This window comes from Bicyclus anynana, chromosome 16 (assembly GCF_947172395.1).
Source record: "Bicyclus anynana chromosome 16, ilBicAnyn1.1, whole genome shotgun sequence".
In the NCBI taxonomy this organism is placed as follows: Eukaryota; Metazoa; Arthropoda; class Insecta; order Lepidoptera; family Nymphalidae; genus Bicyclus; species Bicyclus anynana.
In genome coordinates, this window is record NC_069098.1 from 15,847,924 (window position 1) to 15,866,374 (window position 18,451).

General features: G+C 40.1%; 3 protein-coding genes across 3 annotated transcripts; 2 read left to right on the forward strand and 1 right to left on the reverse strand.

Annotated features, from left to right (window-relative positions):
• Positions 1 to 509: 509 nt before the first annotated feature.
• Positions 510 to 3,474, reverse strand: LOC112054468 (gastrula zinc finger protein XlCGF46.1-like). The gene has a single exon (XM_052886094.1). The coding sequence runs from the start codon at positions 3,247 to 3,249 to the stop codon at positions 1,705 to 1,707; it is 1,545 nt and encodes a 514-aa protein (XP_052742054.1). The 5' UTR covers positions 3,250 to 3,474; the 3' UTR covers positions 510 to 1,704.
• Positions 3,475 to 5,451: 1,977 nt separating this feature from the next.
• Positions 5,452 to 8,044, forward strand: LOC112054464 (zinc finger protein OZF-like). Its single transcript, XM_024094256.2, has one exon. It carries the CDS (start codon positions 5,602 to 5,604, stop codon positions 7,096 to 7,098), a length of 1,497 nt encoding a protein of 498 aa, XP_023950024.1. The 5' UTR covers positions 5,452 to 5,601; the 3' UTR covers positions 7,099 to 8,044.
• A 773-nt stretch (positions 8,045 to 8,817) lies between these two features.
• Positions 8,818 to 15,918, forward strand: LOC112054462 (uncharacterized). Its single transcript, XM_024094254.2, has 2 exons — positions 8,818 to 9,005; positions 11,547 to 15,918. The coding sequence occupies exons 1-2, from the start codon at positions 8,997 to 8,999 to the stop codon at positions 12,405 to 12,407; spliced, it is 870 nt and encodes a 289-aa protein (XP_023950022.2). The 5' UTR covers positions 8,818 to 8,996; the 3' UTR covers positions 12,408 to 15,918.
• The last annotated feature ends 2,533 nt before the right edge of the window (positions 15,919 to 18,451 follow it).

Consider the following 18,451-nt stretch of genomic DNA (forward strand, 5'->3'; position numbering starts at 1 on the left):
CCGGCAAAGACATTCCGCCAAGCGATTTAGCGTCCCGGTACGATGTGTAGAAATCGAATGGGGATTTCATCATCCTCCTAACAAGTTAGCCCACGTACTGACTCTAGAAGCTGTGTTGTACGAGTACGGCACTGGGCCACCAATATTTTTTTTACGAGTAGTCTTTTTTTTTTGGATGGTGCAGTACCAGAGTACACCTACAGAGACGTACAGTTACGTGTCGTCCTTTTCTTTGCAGGTAACCATTCGAAAATTTAGAATTGTATTCTTTCTGCGCCGGTTCTGTAGTGTAGCTTAATCATTCATTAAAAGTTAATGGAAAATTCAACTAAAAGTTAGAGAAACAGAACAAAACTAACCTGTATACACAACAAACGTTCAGTAATTGAGATGAAACTGTAAGTATGTAGCTATGTGACCTGCAATTTACAGATTCTACCATGATTTATTTTGAACTTGTAAACCAATTTTCATAAAAAATTAACATAATGTAAATAGTAAATACTCAATTACATTTTATACATTTTAATGCAATACATAATACTTCCAACCTCATTTACTTTATGTAGTAAAAGTTATAAACATACTATACTTTATCAATATCCTATGTTCATATAGACATAATATTTAAATTAAACATTGCAATTAGCCTCATATTCTTTACCCATATAACATGTTCTTTTTTTATTTTCTGTTGAAAAAAGTTAGAGGTGATGTGTCAATGTGTGTGTGGGGATTACTGGATAAACAACAAAAAATATTATTGTGATGGTTCAGTCCATTAAAATCGTCATATTGTCTCAATACAATATGAATTCTAATTTAAGCTACAGCCTACACTATGCATTCCAAGTAAAAAGTGGTATTTATGTATTTGGTATGGTATTATCTATACTTATAATAAATCTGTAGAGAGGTCAATGCTGTACATGCAATATATTTCCAAAATAACTATCAGAGGGTGATTAGTGGTTGATACTGATTCCAAAAACACAATCAGTTAAATTTTTGTCTGTCTGTCTGTCTGTATGTTCTTTATAGAAACAAAAACTACTCGACGGATTTTAACGAAACTTGGTACAATTATTCTTCACACTCCTGAGCAGGTTATAGTATACTTTTCATCACGCTACAATCAATAGGAGCAGAGCAGTGAGGGGAAATGTTGAGAAAACGGGAGAAGTTACTTCATTTTTTATGCTTCCGTCGCCGTCGCGTGGTAGGGGTAGTGTAGGATTAGAGTAGGGGTAGGGCAGTGGTAGGGTAAGGATAGGGTAGGGTTAGGGTAGGGGTAGGGTAGCGGTAGGTTAGGGATAAGATAGGGGTAGAGTAGGGTAGGGAAGGGGTAGGGTAGCGGTAGGTTAGGAGTAAGATAGGGGTAAGGTAGGGGTAGGGGTAGTAGTAGGGTTTCACGCGGACGAAGTCGCGGGCGTCCGCTAGTTCAAAATAAAGTAAAATTTATTTTACCCAAAGGCCAAGGGTTTGAGCTACTTCTAGATTAAAGTTACACAGCTACTAAATCCAGGTGTATGTGACATATTTTTCTTGTGAGCATGAATTTATCCTAATATGATGGAGGAATCATATAACAAACTCTTTCATAAATTTGTATAAAGCTTTTTTGTGTTTGTTGTCAACCACAACATTGTCACAACACAAACACAAGTTGTCATTTCAACAACACAAGTTATTTGGTACATATTATCAGTCCACACAGAATTCCTTATGGGTGCCTCGTTTATGTCTCACCAAATCACTCTTTCTATAAAAACTTCTAGGGCACTTGTCACAAGAAAATGGTTTCATGGATTTATGGTACCTCAAGATGTGGTATTGGACCATAGCCTGGGACGGGAATTTGAGAGTGCAGTCTTCTATATTGCAGTGATATTTGTCAGTGGACTTGTGCCGGAAGGACACATGGGTGGATAAGCCTTTTGTATCAAAGAATGTGCTAGGACAGAGCTCGCACTTGATGGTTCTCAACCCGGTGTGTTTGCACATATGCAGTTCTATATTTGGGAAATACTTAGAACATTCATCACAGTATCCAGACTTGGTTGAATGCATTTTGGTAATGTGAATTTGAAGATTTCCTTTGAATAAAAAGTCTTGACCACAGTAGTCGCAGATAAAGTTTTCGTTAGTTTTACATGTGTGAAGTGTCATATGCTTCCTAATACTGTTCTTGTATTTGAAAGCTACTTCACAATAAGGACATTTATGATTTTTTTCATCAGAGTGGACGAGGTAATGTGTCTTCAGCTGTACAGTAGTAGCAAATTTTTTAGAACATATAGTGCATGCATGTGACCTCTCTCCCGTGTGTGTCAGTTTATGTCTTTGCAGGCTGCCAACTTGAGTGAAGCGTGCCGGACACTTTGTGCATGCATAGGGTGTTTCCCCAGTGTGAATTCTCATGTGTATCTTACAATCACCCTTAGAGTAGAAGCATTTTCCGCAGTGCTCACATATGACACTCTTTGTGCGAGCAATGTTGTGATTTCTATCAAAGTGTCGTTTCAATGTCCCACAGTCTTTATATCTCTTGTCGCAGGATGTGCACGCGTAAGGTTTATAGTCACTATGCGACTTCATGTGAGAGGTCAACACCGACTTACTTTTGCAGATACGACCACACACCTGGCACTTGCCTGGTTTTTCTTTATGTGACTTTTTTTTTACATATTTCCGTTTTGTTCTGATGGGTGAAAGTAAATTATCCTCTTTCTTTATGTCAACTGGTGGGGAGTCGCAGGGGTTTTCGAAGGCATGGTTGTTGAAGTGTTCAGAGTTTACTTTATGATTGTCAAATTCTTCTGTGTTTACATCGTGGTTGTCAAACTCCTCTGTGATTCCTTCGTGGTTGTCGAAGTCTTCTGCGTTAACATCTTGATTGTCAAACTCTTCTGAGATTACATCGTGGTTGTCGAAGTCTTCTGTTTTTACATCGTGATTGTCGAACTCTTCTGTTTTTACATCATATTTGTCGTCGCACTCGTCTTTGACCTGTAGTGACCGCAGCCGCTTGTCGGCGTACTCGCATCTGAGCAGGAAGTTGTACGTAGCCGCGAGCTGCTCCTCGCAATTCATGCAGATTTGCGAGGGCAACCCGTCGCCTTGGACCACCGTCACTTTACCACAATACCTGACTTTCTCACATAGACGAATATCATCACAATCGGTAATGTCGAACAGGGAACACACACCAAGGTTTTCAGAACATAGACGGCAAATATTCTGATCCATTTTGACTTAATATTCCATACCGCGGCAGGTAATTAATGAAAGCAGTCTGGTATGGTATCATAAAAGCATTATATCATTTAAATCGATTCAATTACATTTTTCATTCCATGGCATTATTTATTAAAAATTAAAAGATATTAAGATAATAATTAGAAATACAATTTACGTTTACATTAAAACCAAAGTAAACAAATTATAAATATGACATTGACTTTGACTTGACAATTGACAGTAGTCAGTAGTGTTTTGTTTCTGTGGGTTTCTGTTTTTAATTTTTATAAACTCACGTTATGGCTCTTGGTTCTAGTTTTTTTGAGCCGGTCCGGTCGGCGTGATTCACGCCTAGTGGCGGCTTGCGCGAACATACCCCTGCTCAGGAATCCAAGGCGTTGGATTCACTATTCAATGGGCAATCGTGCTAATGACGATACAGCAGATGCAACAACAAATCTCCCACCATGACCACCGCCACACGGGGCACTTCATCCGACCCAAACATCAACTTTACAATACGTCCGTTAAGAAATGTCCCGGCGTTAAAATCCAAATCAATCCAAAATTCCAAATCGTTTGGATCGGATGAGAGAGGGCAAAGGGGCCGAGACTTGAGGACGGTTTCAATCCTGCAAAATACGGTGGCCAACTCTTCAGGTCAAAATAGTTTTCCCAATTACACGGTAGAGATGCGTTTTTTCGGACTTAATCACAGCTTCAAATATTCCACCCCAGTGAGGGCAAACGGGAGGATCAACTTCCAGGTTACCCCATCCGAGAGGCAGCTGTGCCAATAAATGTCTTATTACTATCCAAAAATTCGACAATTTCCTTCAAATACAGATCAGCACCACGTTAGTTGGACCCAGAATTCGTCCGGATCAGTCCCGGAAATCCGTGTCGTGAACAAAACCGGGAAAGCGCGGCTATAAAAGCTTCCGTACTGAGGGAACTGACTAGCTCGAGATGAGATGGACGGCTTTGGTGGCGACGCAAACAAATACGCATAAATAGGCCTTGAAAGGTCTTGCATTCGAGAGGTTTGAGATCCTAACCATAAACGGACCTCCGTAGTCGAAGCAGTTCCGTAAAACGGCCGAGACTCCGTGACCCGATCCGCAGGCAGGTCGCCCATGATGGCGACTGTGGCGGCGCTGCCTTCAAACGGTAACAAGGGATACACCGAAAAATTACGCTTCGAATAACGCATCTGGCCGACAAGATCCAAAATTCACGCTGCAAAATAGCCGAAAGGGCATTGCAACCGGCGTCAGCATTATTTACTTAAATGATAATGCCTCACAAACAGCACCACGAAAGTCCCCCCATTTGGGAGCAACAAGGGATGTCGCGCGCCATAGGATACGTTGGCGTTCTTCAAACATCCACCAACTCTCAAGATCGCATCAGGGTCCACAAACGGATTCAGGCGGGCTAGCGATCCCTTCAAACCTGATCCAGCCTTCAATTTCTGAATTTCAGCCGAAAAATGTTTCTACAGAATCGATGTTTCACTGTTGTAATATATTATATACCAAGATCTATGGTTTTAATAGTTTTCTGTTTTCGTCTCATTTATAGAGTCTTTAGGCAGGTTTTCTAGTTGAGTAGTGTACAGTGTTGTACAGAAGATCCAGAAAATTACCCGACATAGCTTAACGCGTCGAGAAGTTGAAGTGGCAATTAGCGAGGCACATAGTTCGAACGGATGCATAGGGACGCATTGGACGTCCATCGGCTGATATGATGATGGTGATGTAGATTACACATATGTAAAAAGTGGTCAACGAGGGTCAAGTATATCCGCGTCACGAAACAAGTCCCGTAGACGCGGTGCTAGTGTCTTAATGGCGCCTATTATTATTTGGTAATGGCGGTCTTATTGTATTTTTTTTATGGCGCTGTCAATTTTAATTCAGGTTTTAGCCACGGGACTTCCTTTGTGGCGCGGAGTTTTCTAATGTAAATCTTTGGTCATGGCCTTGGAGTCTGTCTACATTCTTTAGTCATGGCTTTGGCATGACTTTGGCAGTAGTAATAATCACAGATTAATTTATTAGATCTAATAGATATTATCCATCTATTCATAGTATCTATTAATCTGTGATACTTTTTAATTTACTCTTTGGTTGGAAGTTTGGCTGTTAAATATCTTACTATCTAATCTGTGAGTATCTTTTAATCTGTGGCTGTCAAGTGTCACTGTCAACTGTCAACTTCATTTGTGGTCTGTGACTGTCAATTCTGCAAAACAATAATAAAAACTAAATGAAGTTATTTACTAGTTTATTCCTTTATTTCATTAATAGTCATTAAATATTTACTGATACACTTTCATTTATTATATTTAAGTCCATTATGGAGGCATTGATATGTAGAATATGTCTAGACAGAACGGGCACGATATCGGTATTTGAAAGTGAGCCTGATAATGTACAATATAGTGCAAAGTTGAAGAAATTAGTGAACATAACAGTGACGGAGGACGACGGGCTGCCGAGCATGATGTGCGAGGGCTGCACCGGGGAGCTGTCGCTCTCCTACCAGTTCGCGCAGAAGTGCGAGGCGTCCGACCGCGCGCTGCGATGTCTGAGCACTCCCATAGAATTATACTCCGATCTACAAGCCGACAGACACCTCCGTGCAGATATAAAATCGGAAGAAATCAAAAACGAAATCGACGAAGGCGATCGTCACGACGTATTCGACAACAGCTTCCTCTTCGACAACACGTCAAAGACTGACTTCGATGAAGAGAAGCAACTAACTAATTCTCCCAGTAAAGATTTAAATATTGATGTCGAGTCTAATGGGAAGAGTAACGCAGGTGCAAGAGGTAAATGTAATGGTAAAAGACTTAGGAGAGGCAAATTAGGCCCGATTCAGTGTGTAATCTGTGGACACATGGCATCTAGCCCTTCGGCAATGGAAATTCACATGCGCACACACACGGGAGAGAAGCCCTTCCTATGTTCAACTTGCAACACCAAGTATCCCACTAAAGGCTCTTTAAAACGGCACAACGAAACATTCCATTCTACCAGAGAAAGGAGATTCACTTGCGAGACGTGTGGCAGTAGCTTCTATAGAAAAAATGATATAATAACACATTTGAGAGTCCACACAGATGAGAGGCCGTATGTTTGCCCTTATTGTTCCAAACGGTTCCGTCAAATAGCCTCCAGAAACCGCCATCAAAGAGTTCACACAGGAGAGAAACCATATCCGTGCCCTGTCTGTGGTAAAAAGTTTGGTCACAAGGGCTTAGTCAAGAAACATCAGAGTGTTCATAGTGAGGAGAGGAAATATATTTGTCACCTCTGCAGCAAATCCATGAAGTCTAGGACAGCTCTAAATGTTCATATAGGCCTTCATACAAATAAGAAACAGAACGTGTGCAGCTTTTGTGGCATGGCCTTCGCTATGAAAGGCAATCTGCAGACTCACATCCGTCGCATGCACTCTGAGAAATCTGGTCAATGTTCAGTATGTTTAAAAACATTTTCAGATCTGAAGGTACATATGCGTAAACATACAGGAGAGAAACCTTATGTGTGTGGAACGTGCAACGCAGCATTCACTGTCAAGAGAAGTCTGGCACATCACATTCTGTTCAAACATGAGAATGCTGGAAAGTTCAAATGTTCAATAGGAGATTGTACGAAGTCCTTCCCCACGACCACCATGCTGGAGTTTCACTACCTGAAGCAGCACACAAACCACACCCCCTACGTGTGCCAGCACTGCCCCCGACGATTCTTCCGTGCCAGCGACCTATCACGCCACCTAAAGGGCACACATATGGAACTAAATTTTAAGTCTTCCCTGAAAACCCTAATAATATCTAATCCCTAAACATATTAAGACTGAGTAACAATGTGTAAATCTAGTCACTAGTGCTAAGAGATAAAATTATTATTTGACATTTAGGATAAATAATGTAAAAATTTTAAATAGTGTAGATGTAAAATATGTATTATTTAGAATAATTTAACAGCAATATTGTGTAAAGCAATTATCAAAACATTTATATGTATTTTTTTAATAATTGCTAGTATTATTTCCAGTTTGCCTTTTAAATACAACCTATATTTTTGTTCTCCCAATTAGCCAGAAATGACTAGACTAGAATAGTGTTAGAAGTGGGTATGACAATAGTCTGTGAAATCATGTATTATGATTCTACCATTTAAAATACAATTCATGAAATATTGAAATATTAGAGGTTCTAAATACACTTACACAAAAGGCCAAGAACTGCCTTTTAAGACTTTTAACTAAAAGATAATAAAAGAAAATATTAAATCCTCTTGCAATTGTTAGTGTAGCGTATTAAAATTTCTTACGTGCGTAAGAAATTCTAAAACTCAAAATACTAGCATCTTTCACGCCATTTTTTGTGACTGTTTTTCAGTGATGCCCAACCTCCTAAGGGAGAAGTTTTGATTATTTGAGGAGGTATTTTTATTTATATGTAGTATTTAAATTAAATGTAAAATGAATGATGAAATCAACTATCTCAGTACCCATAACGTAACAGGCTAAGCTTACTTTTGGCTAGACAGTGATGTGTGTACTGTCTTAATATATTTATTTATTTTGTTTATTTAAACTAGCAATAGTACTTTCTTGCCCAAAACCTGGTCTTTCTGGTGATCCAATTTGATTTTCTGTATAAAAACAAGTAGATAGACTTTGTTCATCATATTATTAATTAAAGTAAAAGTATGTTAGAACAAATATTTTCCTACCTTACTGAGTAATGAGACTTTTTTTTTGGAAATATAATTGTTTCAATTTCTATTGATGTATTATTTCTGTGATACAATTTTTTGTTATTTATTTAAACTGTCTAGCAAGTATCATTTTTCATGCATGTGACAGTGTCAAAATGTAAAGATATATAACTTGGTACTTTAAAACTTTAGTATATGTATTAAGAGGTATAAGTGATTCTGCATAGTAGTTGTAGTACCTACCTACTACCTATACTAAAACCAAGCTCGATGGACAATGTTTATCAACAAACAAACAAAATAAAGGTAGAAAACGCAAGTCATTTCATACCTTATTTAAAAATTATGTATTGTTTTATTTAATTTAAAATTATTATTCTAAGCTTACTATTGTTAATTTATTAAGCTTTTTAATTTTATATTAATTTAGAAACAAGTTCATTACTTAAAATTTTTATTATGACTTGCGATTTATACCCTCATTTTTAATTTGTTTGTTGATAAACATTCCGCATGTGGCTAAAGATTTAGTATGCCAACATTTGTATAAATATTAACTTTCATATGTAATGAAACAGTTGGTCACGCTTGGCTACTGACATTCTGGTTCCCTAAACAGCCCTCCTTCCTGTGCCAGTCGAGGTCCAAGACGAGCCCTTCCAAACTCACCGGCGCGTAAATCCGCGCTCGAATTTCAAACTATTACATCGGTAAAGCAGTTTACGATCGTCGGTAATGCAGCACCAGGTGTAAATCGTGTGAGTATGCCCCTTTCTTTCTGTTTTCTACAGGTGAGGTAAGCCCTCTCGCTCGCGCTAAGTGGCCGCCGCGAGGTGAGTGCCGAGTGCGATACGAGCAAGAGTGAACGAGCAGCAGTCACAGAGGACGTTAGCCCGCCGACGCGCGTCGTCGCCTCGCTCATTGTCTCGCAACCGTGGCAGGTGTCGCTGCCGTGATGTGTGTATCGTGAAGTTAAGTGAGACTTGCTGTTCATATTGGATTGTTCGAGCGTTCAACATGACTGAAGTGAGTATCTGAACACGATGAACTACTAAACACTAGCAAGGAATGCGTCGGAGAGTGCGCGCTCCCATTCTTGGTCCTGCGATTCTAATCGCGAGTTCGTAGGTCGTCGGACTGAAGCGGACTCCACGCCGGCCTAGAGCCAGCGTTCGCGTATCGGAATTAATTGCACTTTCGTACGGTGAATAATTGCGTGAGTTTGGGAATGTGTGTCGGCTGCTGGCTCCAGAGAAAGCTCTCGCCTCAGTCGCGTCCGGCGAGATTAGTGTACTGTTATACATCTGATAAGGCGATACAGTATCTGCGATGTTGTTCCGTTCCGTGTTGTTGGCAGTCAGTCTGCAACATAGCGAGTGGGCATCTTATCACGGCGCGAAGCTAATAACGTGATTATCGACTGTTTCCATTTCATTTATCAGATCCACTTAATGATTTACACGTATGTGGAGTGCTCACGTACGTCTGTACTGTATACATCCACCTTACAACAGTTAATGTATGCAGATAACGGTTTGTGATGAGGCAGAGGTTTAAAGATGTAATCTAACATAATTTCCCAATTCCCACATACACAATCTACGTTCATAATTTTTAATCACTCTCAAAATGTCTTAACCGTTTTCTAAAAGTTCCAATAGATAGTAGGAAGGTGTCTGTTGATCATTAACAATGCAGTAGTATTTAGGAGAACTTGTATTAGAAGAGTTTTCCATTTTGTACAATTGTGACGTACTTATAGTGCATACCTTGGTTAAATATCTTGTGCAGACTGTTGGTAGTACCACTGGTGTGGGTAGCTCCTCGTAGATGGGATACCTTCCTTATATTTTGATAGAGGGTTCCCAATAGAAGTTAGTGGACAGTTTACTGTAGAAAGTAATTTAAAGAAAACGGAGCCATGCTTCTGCCATACGTAAGCCCAGACCCAAAAAAGTATTTTTTTTACGGAATATTCTGAGAAATCACGCCTCTCGTTACTTAACTCCTACACGGCCCTTATCTTCGTGGCAGTCCATGGTATAAACTCTTAATAAGTTTGTGGTAACGGTTTGGGCTGTTAAGGGTCTGCACCAGGGCGTAGCCACCGCCGCATCAGCCGTATCAATGACATGGCCCCCCCGGACTACAGAGGCCCATTACGTGTAAAAAAAATTGTTAAATGTAATCTCATTTAATCTCATGCTTCTCAGGAAAAATAAACAAACTGCACAATTTTCACTTTAGAATTGACATACCTAAGTAATTTAAGCTGTTTTCACGCTACGTCCAGAGGTACATTACATACAACAGACAGGACAGAGCGTGAAAAGCGAAATTAAAATAACAATTGCTCGTAGCGAATGTAACCGATCGCCGTCAATTAGTGCATCTCAAATCTCAATTCTCATACAATAGTAGGTAGATTGTTTTACAAGGGGCTAAAAAGATCCATTATATAGGAGGTATTTTTAGGGCACGAGCCGTAAGGCGAGGATCGTTAAATAGAAACCAAGTTTCAAGGGTTCAGCCCCGCGTTACAATATACTTTTCACTACGATTGCGAGAAAATAAACAAACGAAAAAGCATGATAGAGGTACACAGACTAAATAAGTATCTGCCTTCCTGGAACATTTTTTTTTTTAATTTGATAAAAAACTTAGATAATACCTACTCAACAATTCGTTCTTTCTGTAACAAGTAGGCAACTTGTAGGTGGGTAGGTTAGCACTTATTTTCGAGTATGAGCTAGGTATTTGAGACTGAGAGGTATGTTAATAAATAATTATTTAATATATGTATTTAAAAAAAAACACCCAAAACCTGGAAGCCATGCTCATAACACATAGTTTTGAGAATCGCACTCACAACGTAAAGATTCAAGTAAGAAGTACTTAGGTAAGGAAGGTATCACCTTGTTGTAAATGTGACGTAAAAATATGTCGTAACCAATTTAATTGAACATCTGTTCTAGAAAGTGTTGATTTAGCATGACTCATTTAAAATGAATACTATAATTTCAAGAAACTATTAAATGTTTATGATAAGTAGATACATATAGATACATAAATGATATAATTTATAGATAAAAGCAGAAATATTGCGAATAAATCCCGCGCTTCAAATAGCACGCAACTGCAGTGATTGAAAACCAGTTTAACGTTTTTATGTAACAGCGTAAGGTCAATACGAACCATACGTCGCAGATATCGCAGATATCACGAGAGAGCGCAGGGAATACCTACTTGCACGGTAAAAATATCACGTTCTTGCCTACATACTTGCGTAGGTACTTACTTGAATCTGTACAGAGTTTATACGTTAACCGCATTCCCTCCTTGTACAATACTTGCATTCCCGTAGGAACTTTACAATGTTACTTTTACCCTGTTAAAGAAACTTAAGCTTTGAAAGGTGAAAGAATTTACAGATTGGTTTACCTAGTAGTTTTGGAGTTTACTCGTTACATATTACAAATCTTTCCTCTTTATAATAATATTGGTGTAGCATAGTGTACCTTTCGAAGTATGAACTCCGTAACTGACGCTCGGTTTCCATCTTTACAGCCAATGTTGAAAGAAGACTCGCTCTCGAGGATTCAGAGGGAGATATACGAGGTGACGGAGAGGGAGAGGGAATTCAAAGAGGGTCACTTCAGAATCAACAGACTGCACTCGGAGTCGACGCTCGACATCAAGCAGAACGGGCACGTGAACGGCGTCGCCGAGCCGCGCGCGCTCAACCGGGCGGTGTCCACGTCGCAGCTGCTCGGCCCCGTCGGGCCCGCCACGCCGGCGGCGCCCGCGGCGCTCGTCGCCAACGGCTACACGCGCAGGTTCACCCCGCAGAACGGGACCAAAGGCATCATGCAGCGGTTCATCGCCAACAAGGGCAAGCTGCCGACGCCGCCGACGGCCTCGCCCGCCGCCATCGCGCCGCAGCTGATCTTCCCGCCCGCCGCGCTCGCGCCCGCCGCGCCCGCCGTCATCACGCGCACGTCGGAGGGCAAGCCCGTGCGCAAGGGCTTCGTCCCCGTCGAGGAGAAGATCCAGAAGGAGCTGCGAGAGATGAAGGATCGGGAACACGAGCTCAAGAAGATGAGGAAAAAGCAAAAGCCGTTCGACATCGACCTCAGCGACTCCGAGCCGACGTCGGAGTCCGACGAGGAGGACATTCCACTGCCCGGGAAACTCAAACCCGCCAAGTCCATCGGGGAACTGTACGAGGCTCGGAACGAGGAGTCGAGGACGCCGTCCCCGCGCGACGGCTCCGGCCAAGAGTCGCTGGGCAGCCTGAAGCCGGCCAAGTCGCTGGCGGAGCTGTGCGAGCTGGCGCCCGGCCAGGAGTTCCTCGCGCCCAGCTCCACGCGCCTCATCGCGCAGTGGGAGTCGATCATACAGCAGAAGCAAGAGGCCGGCGCGGCCTAGGCGCGGCGGGCGGGGGGACGGGCGCGCGACGGTTCCGAGGGATAGTTCGGATCGCCGACGTCGGGCGATTAGTTTCTGCAGAGCGCGAACAATGCCGCCGATGGTTATCCGCGGCGACAATTACCGCGGAGTGGAAAGCGAGCGACGCGGCGCGACACGTGAGTGAGACGTTTTCTTCCTATTGTTCGATATCGGCGCTGCTGAAAAACCGATGGAGGTTTCGCCGCGCTTTCCCGCAGAGCCGCACCGGCCGACCCGCGAAGTTTCCACAGTGGGAACGCGCAGCGAGAAGCCGTAATGTAAATATAGCATCTCACACTTTTCGTTCGAGTCTCTCGTTTGTTCCCGTTTCCGCCATTGTTGTTTGGTTATTGATTAATTATCGGCGTAATTTAATTTATTGGCAAGTTTGTATTATATTCGAGTCATTCTCAGCGGAGTGTAGCAGTGGCCAAGTGGCCGAGGGCCCGCGCACACTGTCGAGCGGTACAAACGCACGGCGTGCTCGTATAATTCACACGGAATTAAGAAATACTTTCACGTGTACAGGCGCGCTCCTCGCGACACTAGCCGCTTGTATTTAAAAAAAATGAAGCTGGAATTCATTTTAAGAATTTTAGTTTGAAGTCGAGAACGTTGTATTTATATAATATCTGAGGATTTTAAATGTGCATTTTAGAGGCGGCCCTATTGGGCGTATATTTTATATTTTAATGTTTAAAGGGAGTTCTATTTTTATGTATTAGCTCTAGACGTGTTCTAGAGCACCGTATCGTCTCCGACAAATGAAAGTAAACTTTACATTGTAGGTGCGAGTGTTTACATACCGATGTACTTATACGATGAATTTATATCGTTATTGTAGTGTATTCAAATTTTAATATTTTAAAAAACATCTTATTCAAAATCTAATACGATTGTAGCTACGTGTAGATACGTGTCAAACGACTTTGTGCCTTATTTAACTATTATATTTACATATTTAAAATTTAGCTTAATATTACACAATAAATAACGTTATACACCTACAGCACAATTTAGAACTTTGTTTCACACGTAAATAATATTTATTATATTTTAGATATTTCAAAACAATATCAATGAGTATCAATACTTATGTATTGTATAATGTAAAGTATTTTGTAGTCCCATGTCAGTAATGTTACGATAATGACAAGCCAATGACAATTTACTACGTTAATGTACTTAAGACCCCTCACTCGTCACCTCACTACACAGTACAATCGCTTGATGCGTCGTAGTGTCGTAGCTGTGATGCAACGCCAGCGGCCCAACGCTCGCTAACGATACTCTTGAAATGGATCATTGGATCAGGGTCAAGTGATGAAACATATATTTATGCCGTACGTGTAAAACTCTGCACAAGCGGCTAAACAATCTCCGATTTCTTACGTCACCCAATCCTAGGTTTCAACTACGGTCACGGCGTCAAGTCGCCTTTGTGGTCCGATTTCCGACTCTCTTAAGACAAGAGACGCTCTTAAGGAGTCGTTCCAACCTCCTTTCATCACCTAGTTCCTTAGGCCCCATTCTTCAAACTTGACGTTTTTAAAAGTGTTTGTATAGGAAGCCTTCCAGAAATAAATGAATTTTGATTTTTGAGAAATACAATAATGTCTACGTTGGTTGGGCGTTGGTCCTAAAGTCACAGCAAACGCCCCTCGTTGGCGTTAAAAACCTGCCTTATTACTTAAGCATAATATTATAATAGTCAATTTAATTTAATTATAAATCTATTTAATAGTATACAGTTATTGAGATTGATAGGTATAATATTGTTGGGACAGTTCTAGATTTAGTTTTGTACGCAGCGCCAGGTCGGTGGAATATTGTTTATGTCGAAATGATATCTGATAAGCGTTTGGTGACTGTTCAAATACATATCGGGTTGCACTCTTGCGAGGTAAGAGGTATGACATTACATAGAGATAGTCCATCAAGTAAAATACGTGTACACTATACACATTCGGGCGTTATACCTACTTAGTGTTCGCCATTGAAAGATTTCAATTTTAAACTAGACAATCTCTATCTACTGGGATACCTCTGTTAAATGAACCCATAGACAGCACTTTAGTTGTAACATTGAATTTACCTATGTTTAGGTACAAGTTGTATATGTATTATAATTATGAATGAACGAAATGAATAGCAATGAAGCTGTTTTAGAAGTTTCTAACAATATGAAAGTGCAAATTATTGTTTATAGTCTAGGTTATTTATATTGAGATTGGCGGAGTCTTTACCTACGAGTACTCTCTAACAATGTATTTGGATAAAAGTTGTTAAATATCTAGTTGTATTTAAAACCAGGAGGTTATTATTCCTTGTTAAACATCTCCTGAAGATACTAAACTCGACAAGAGCGTAGCCCTAAACCCCAGCGTACACTGTGGAGACGGAGAACAGCATTCTATTCAGACTAAAAAAATAAAACCAGACTGATAACCTTCACCTACGCACAACTCTGTCATAGACACAAGACTTCTACAAATTGTTAATAGTTAAAATATAGTTATTAATAATTAATTTATACAAGAGTATTACAAAACTTAGTAGATACCTGCTTAATTGTCCGTAAACGTTTCATAAAAACTACGCGCAAAATGTATTATGTGATGCCCCAAACCATGTACAATGTACATTGTATATAATAATTTGATGTCATAATTCCAAGTTAAGCTCACGGATTTGTAACTATTTAGCCCACACTTGTCAGATCAGACAGCGATGCTGCCTACTACTACTAACAATTAAATTTTAAAACTTGAAGGTTGACTAGCTAAATAAATACATGTTTGTGCAGTGTGTATTAAGATTTAAATTAAAAAAAAAATAGATGACTACTTAAACTAAATTTGCACTCGTCCCTACAGTGTACGGTGGGCCTAACCACACATGTGATATGAAATTGCCTTATAAATAAAAATGTTCGTATACATATATTTCAATGAAGATTCCTATTTATAGCGAGCTATGTAAACAAAGTGAAAATATAATTTATATTGTACATATAAAGCCGGGTGCTCATATGCGGAATGTAACGTACTTTTACCCGACTGTGTTTTTACTACCAATTAAGGAAATTATTGAATTGCTATACACAAAAAACTTTTATAAATCTTATTCGTCAGAAGTTAGCGAGTGCGTGCCGTAGTCGATAGCAAACTATCAATAGTCAAGGTGTAATAGGGTAAACTAAAGCGTTAGGTTTAACGTTTTCTATGTACTATGGTGAGACTCATTACCTGAGACTTTTCTCGCGGGTCTTATATAGCCTTAAAAATGTTGAGGGTTGGCAAAGGCGACAAAATTTTACAATTTTTTACATAAAATTTTATTAATGATGATAACATTAAGATTTGGCAGTTAAATATATAACACACGGTTGGTGTATTAGTTAACAGCAACATGTATATGAGCACGCGGCCTAATAGATGAAATGTTAGACTACGTTAAGGTTTTCACAATAAATGCATTGTCAAACGCATGTCTGTGTGTCATTGTGTTCCCCGCACTGTCGCAACCAGCGGTGTCGCGTTACTGCCACTGCCGGCTCGCTACATTTCGAGTACATCCATTGGTACCAAGATTCCAGTGGCGTGCACAAGTTCTTAACAAGGGTATCCACTAAACGTAAGTACAGAAACGATTATACAAAGATCATTCTATAATACAGTACATTATTGCATATTGAAGGCTGAAATGCACGTCGCTGCTCCCATCCTAACTAATATAATAAATGCGAAAGTCCGTCTGTCTGTTACCTTTTCACGGCTAAACCGCTGAACCGATTTAAGATATAAGAGATAAGAGTTAAATGTTGGTAAGTAGGTATAGTGATAAATAGGGCCTTATTTTTATTAAAATCCATGGTTCCCATAAGATTTATTAAAGACCAAATATCACGCGAACAGAGCTGCGGGCGTCTGCTATGTGAATATAATAACATTACTTAAGTATCATATATTCTGTACTAGTAGATGCCCACGTCTTTGTCGGAGTGGATATAATTTCTATTCAAATATGTTTTATTCCATATTTCCACTATCATAAAGTAATTAGGTACACGATACCAATGCTGGTTGGTGGACAAACACCGTTTAAAACCTACGTGTTAACGATTTTCCTGTGACAAACAGCGCCTCAGTGGTGTGTAACCTTAAGATTACATACAACGATTGTTTGGCACTCAGCAAGTTTCTCCACAACAATCTTCGTGATAGATCCCCTCCTCCACAGCGGGCGGGTCTCTTCTCCAACAAACAAGAACACGTCAGCCTGTTGACAGATTGAATCCACCGCAAGGCCCAAGTTCAGAGCCGCAGCCGGCGCAGGTCAGCGGGCAAGAGCATCCCAGTATCTAACAAGATTTCAATCGTCTAGCCACTAACGCTAAGCCAATTAGTGACTACTGTAATATTGCGATAATCCATTATAATTATAGTGTCATTTACGACCTTATACGACATTGAATCATTACAGAGTTTCATGTGATGTCAAGAAACTTCAGTTTGATGAACTTTTTGACAACTTCGTTGCCGGCGGTTTGATACTAATAACTTAACGATAAAGGGGTCGTAGTAAGCACTGAGAGATACTGGATAATCTCTGGATCTACTTAACCGATTGTGAAAATTCTTTTACCACTGGAAAGCCACGGTATTTGTGTTGTAGACTATATTTTATCCTGGTATTCTCACGGGAACGGGAGCTATGCCGATGAAACCGCGGGGCGGCTATCAAGTTATAAGTTCACACTTTACGAGAACTCTTTGTTGATAATATTAAATGTTTTTTTTTATCAAGTTTAATCTTTTTAAAGTAAAAATTCAACGAAAGGCCACAGTCTAACCTTGAATCATATCACTGATCTACCTAGGTAGCTAACCTATGTGGGTTACCCCACTTACCTTATGTGACTAACAACCTTGTATTTACTTCGGAAAATCCAACAATGTGTTTGTATACGGTGTATACCTATTACAGAATTCAATCATTTTAATAAAACTTAAGCTTTATCGATATATACTTGCTCTAAGGTACCTACATAATATATATGTTGTTAACAGTAGTTAGCAATGGCGTAGCAAAGGCTTTCGCCGCCCTGGGCTGACTGGATAGCTGATAACGATTATGAATCACGGGAGAATTATACTATCTTTATTTTCATCATAATATGTTTATTTATATCATCACTAGGTGCCCTCTTCAAACTGAAGTTTGGCGATCAGACGGAGAAAACTTTCCGATCTCATGAAATATTTTTCAGCTGGCTGTAATTACTCTAGGTCCACTCCATAACATCGTCTACCCATTTACTTCACTATCGTCCTGGTGCCCTTTTTCCGACTATCTTGCCTGCGAGGATCAACCTGGGACACTTGTAGAGGGATCCTTTTCATGTGTTTCAACAATGCCTTATTTTATCTACATTGAAATTGTGTAAATGATAGATTAATTAAATTTTTATCTTAAACTTTGGTTGTAAGTACCTACTTACTTTATATTTTAGTCCGCCGGGTCTATGGTTCTGCGGCGCAGGCAAGTCACGACGACGGCGGGCGGAGGTCACGGCTGCGCTGTTAGCGAATTAGCGAACTACTTATCGACGTTGGCTCGATCTTATCAAACAGGGAACTAGTACTGCGTGTTGTTGTACTAGTATTTTTACCGATTAAAAAAAAAAACAATTTAACTCTTTATCAGATGTTGACGTTTAAACTTACGTATGTGTTTTCACAGGGCTTAACACCAACTTCCCAGGTTGCTACTGCGAAATGCGATTTTCTAGGAAAAAACACTCAATAATAGGGATGAGAACTGATTTTTAGATTGTGACAAATAAGAGTATGCTAATAGTAAAGCAATTTTGTAGGAGTAACAGAGTATCATTACTTTCGGAGTTACAGGGATTTAAGGAGTCAATTCGCTGCCACGGATCGTTAAAAACGCTCCATACTTTATGGCACGATAAAATAACGTCGTTGAGAGAAATCTTTTAGTGAGAAGAGCTAGAAATG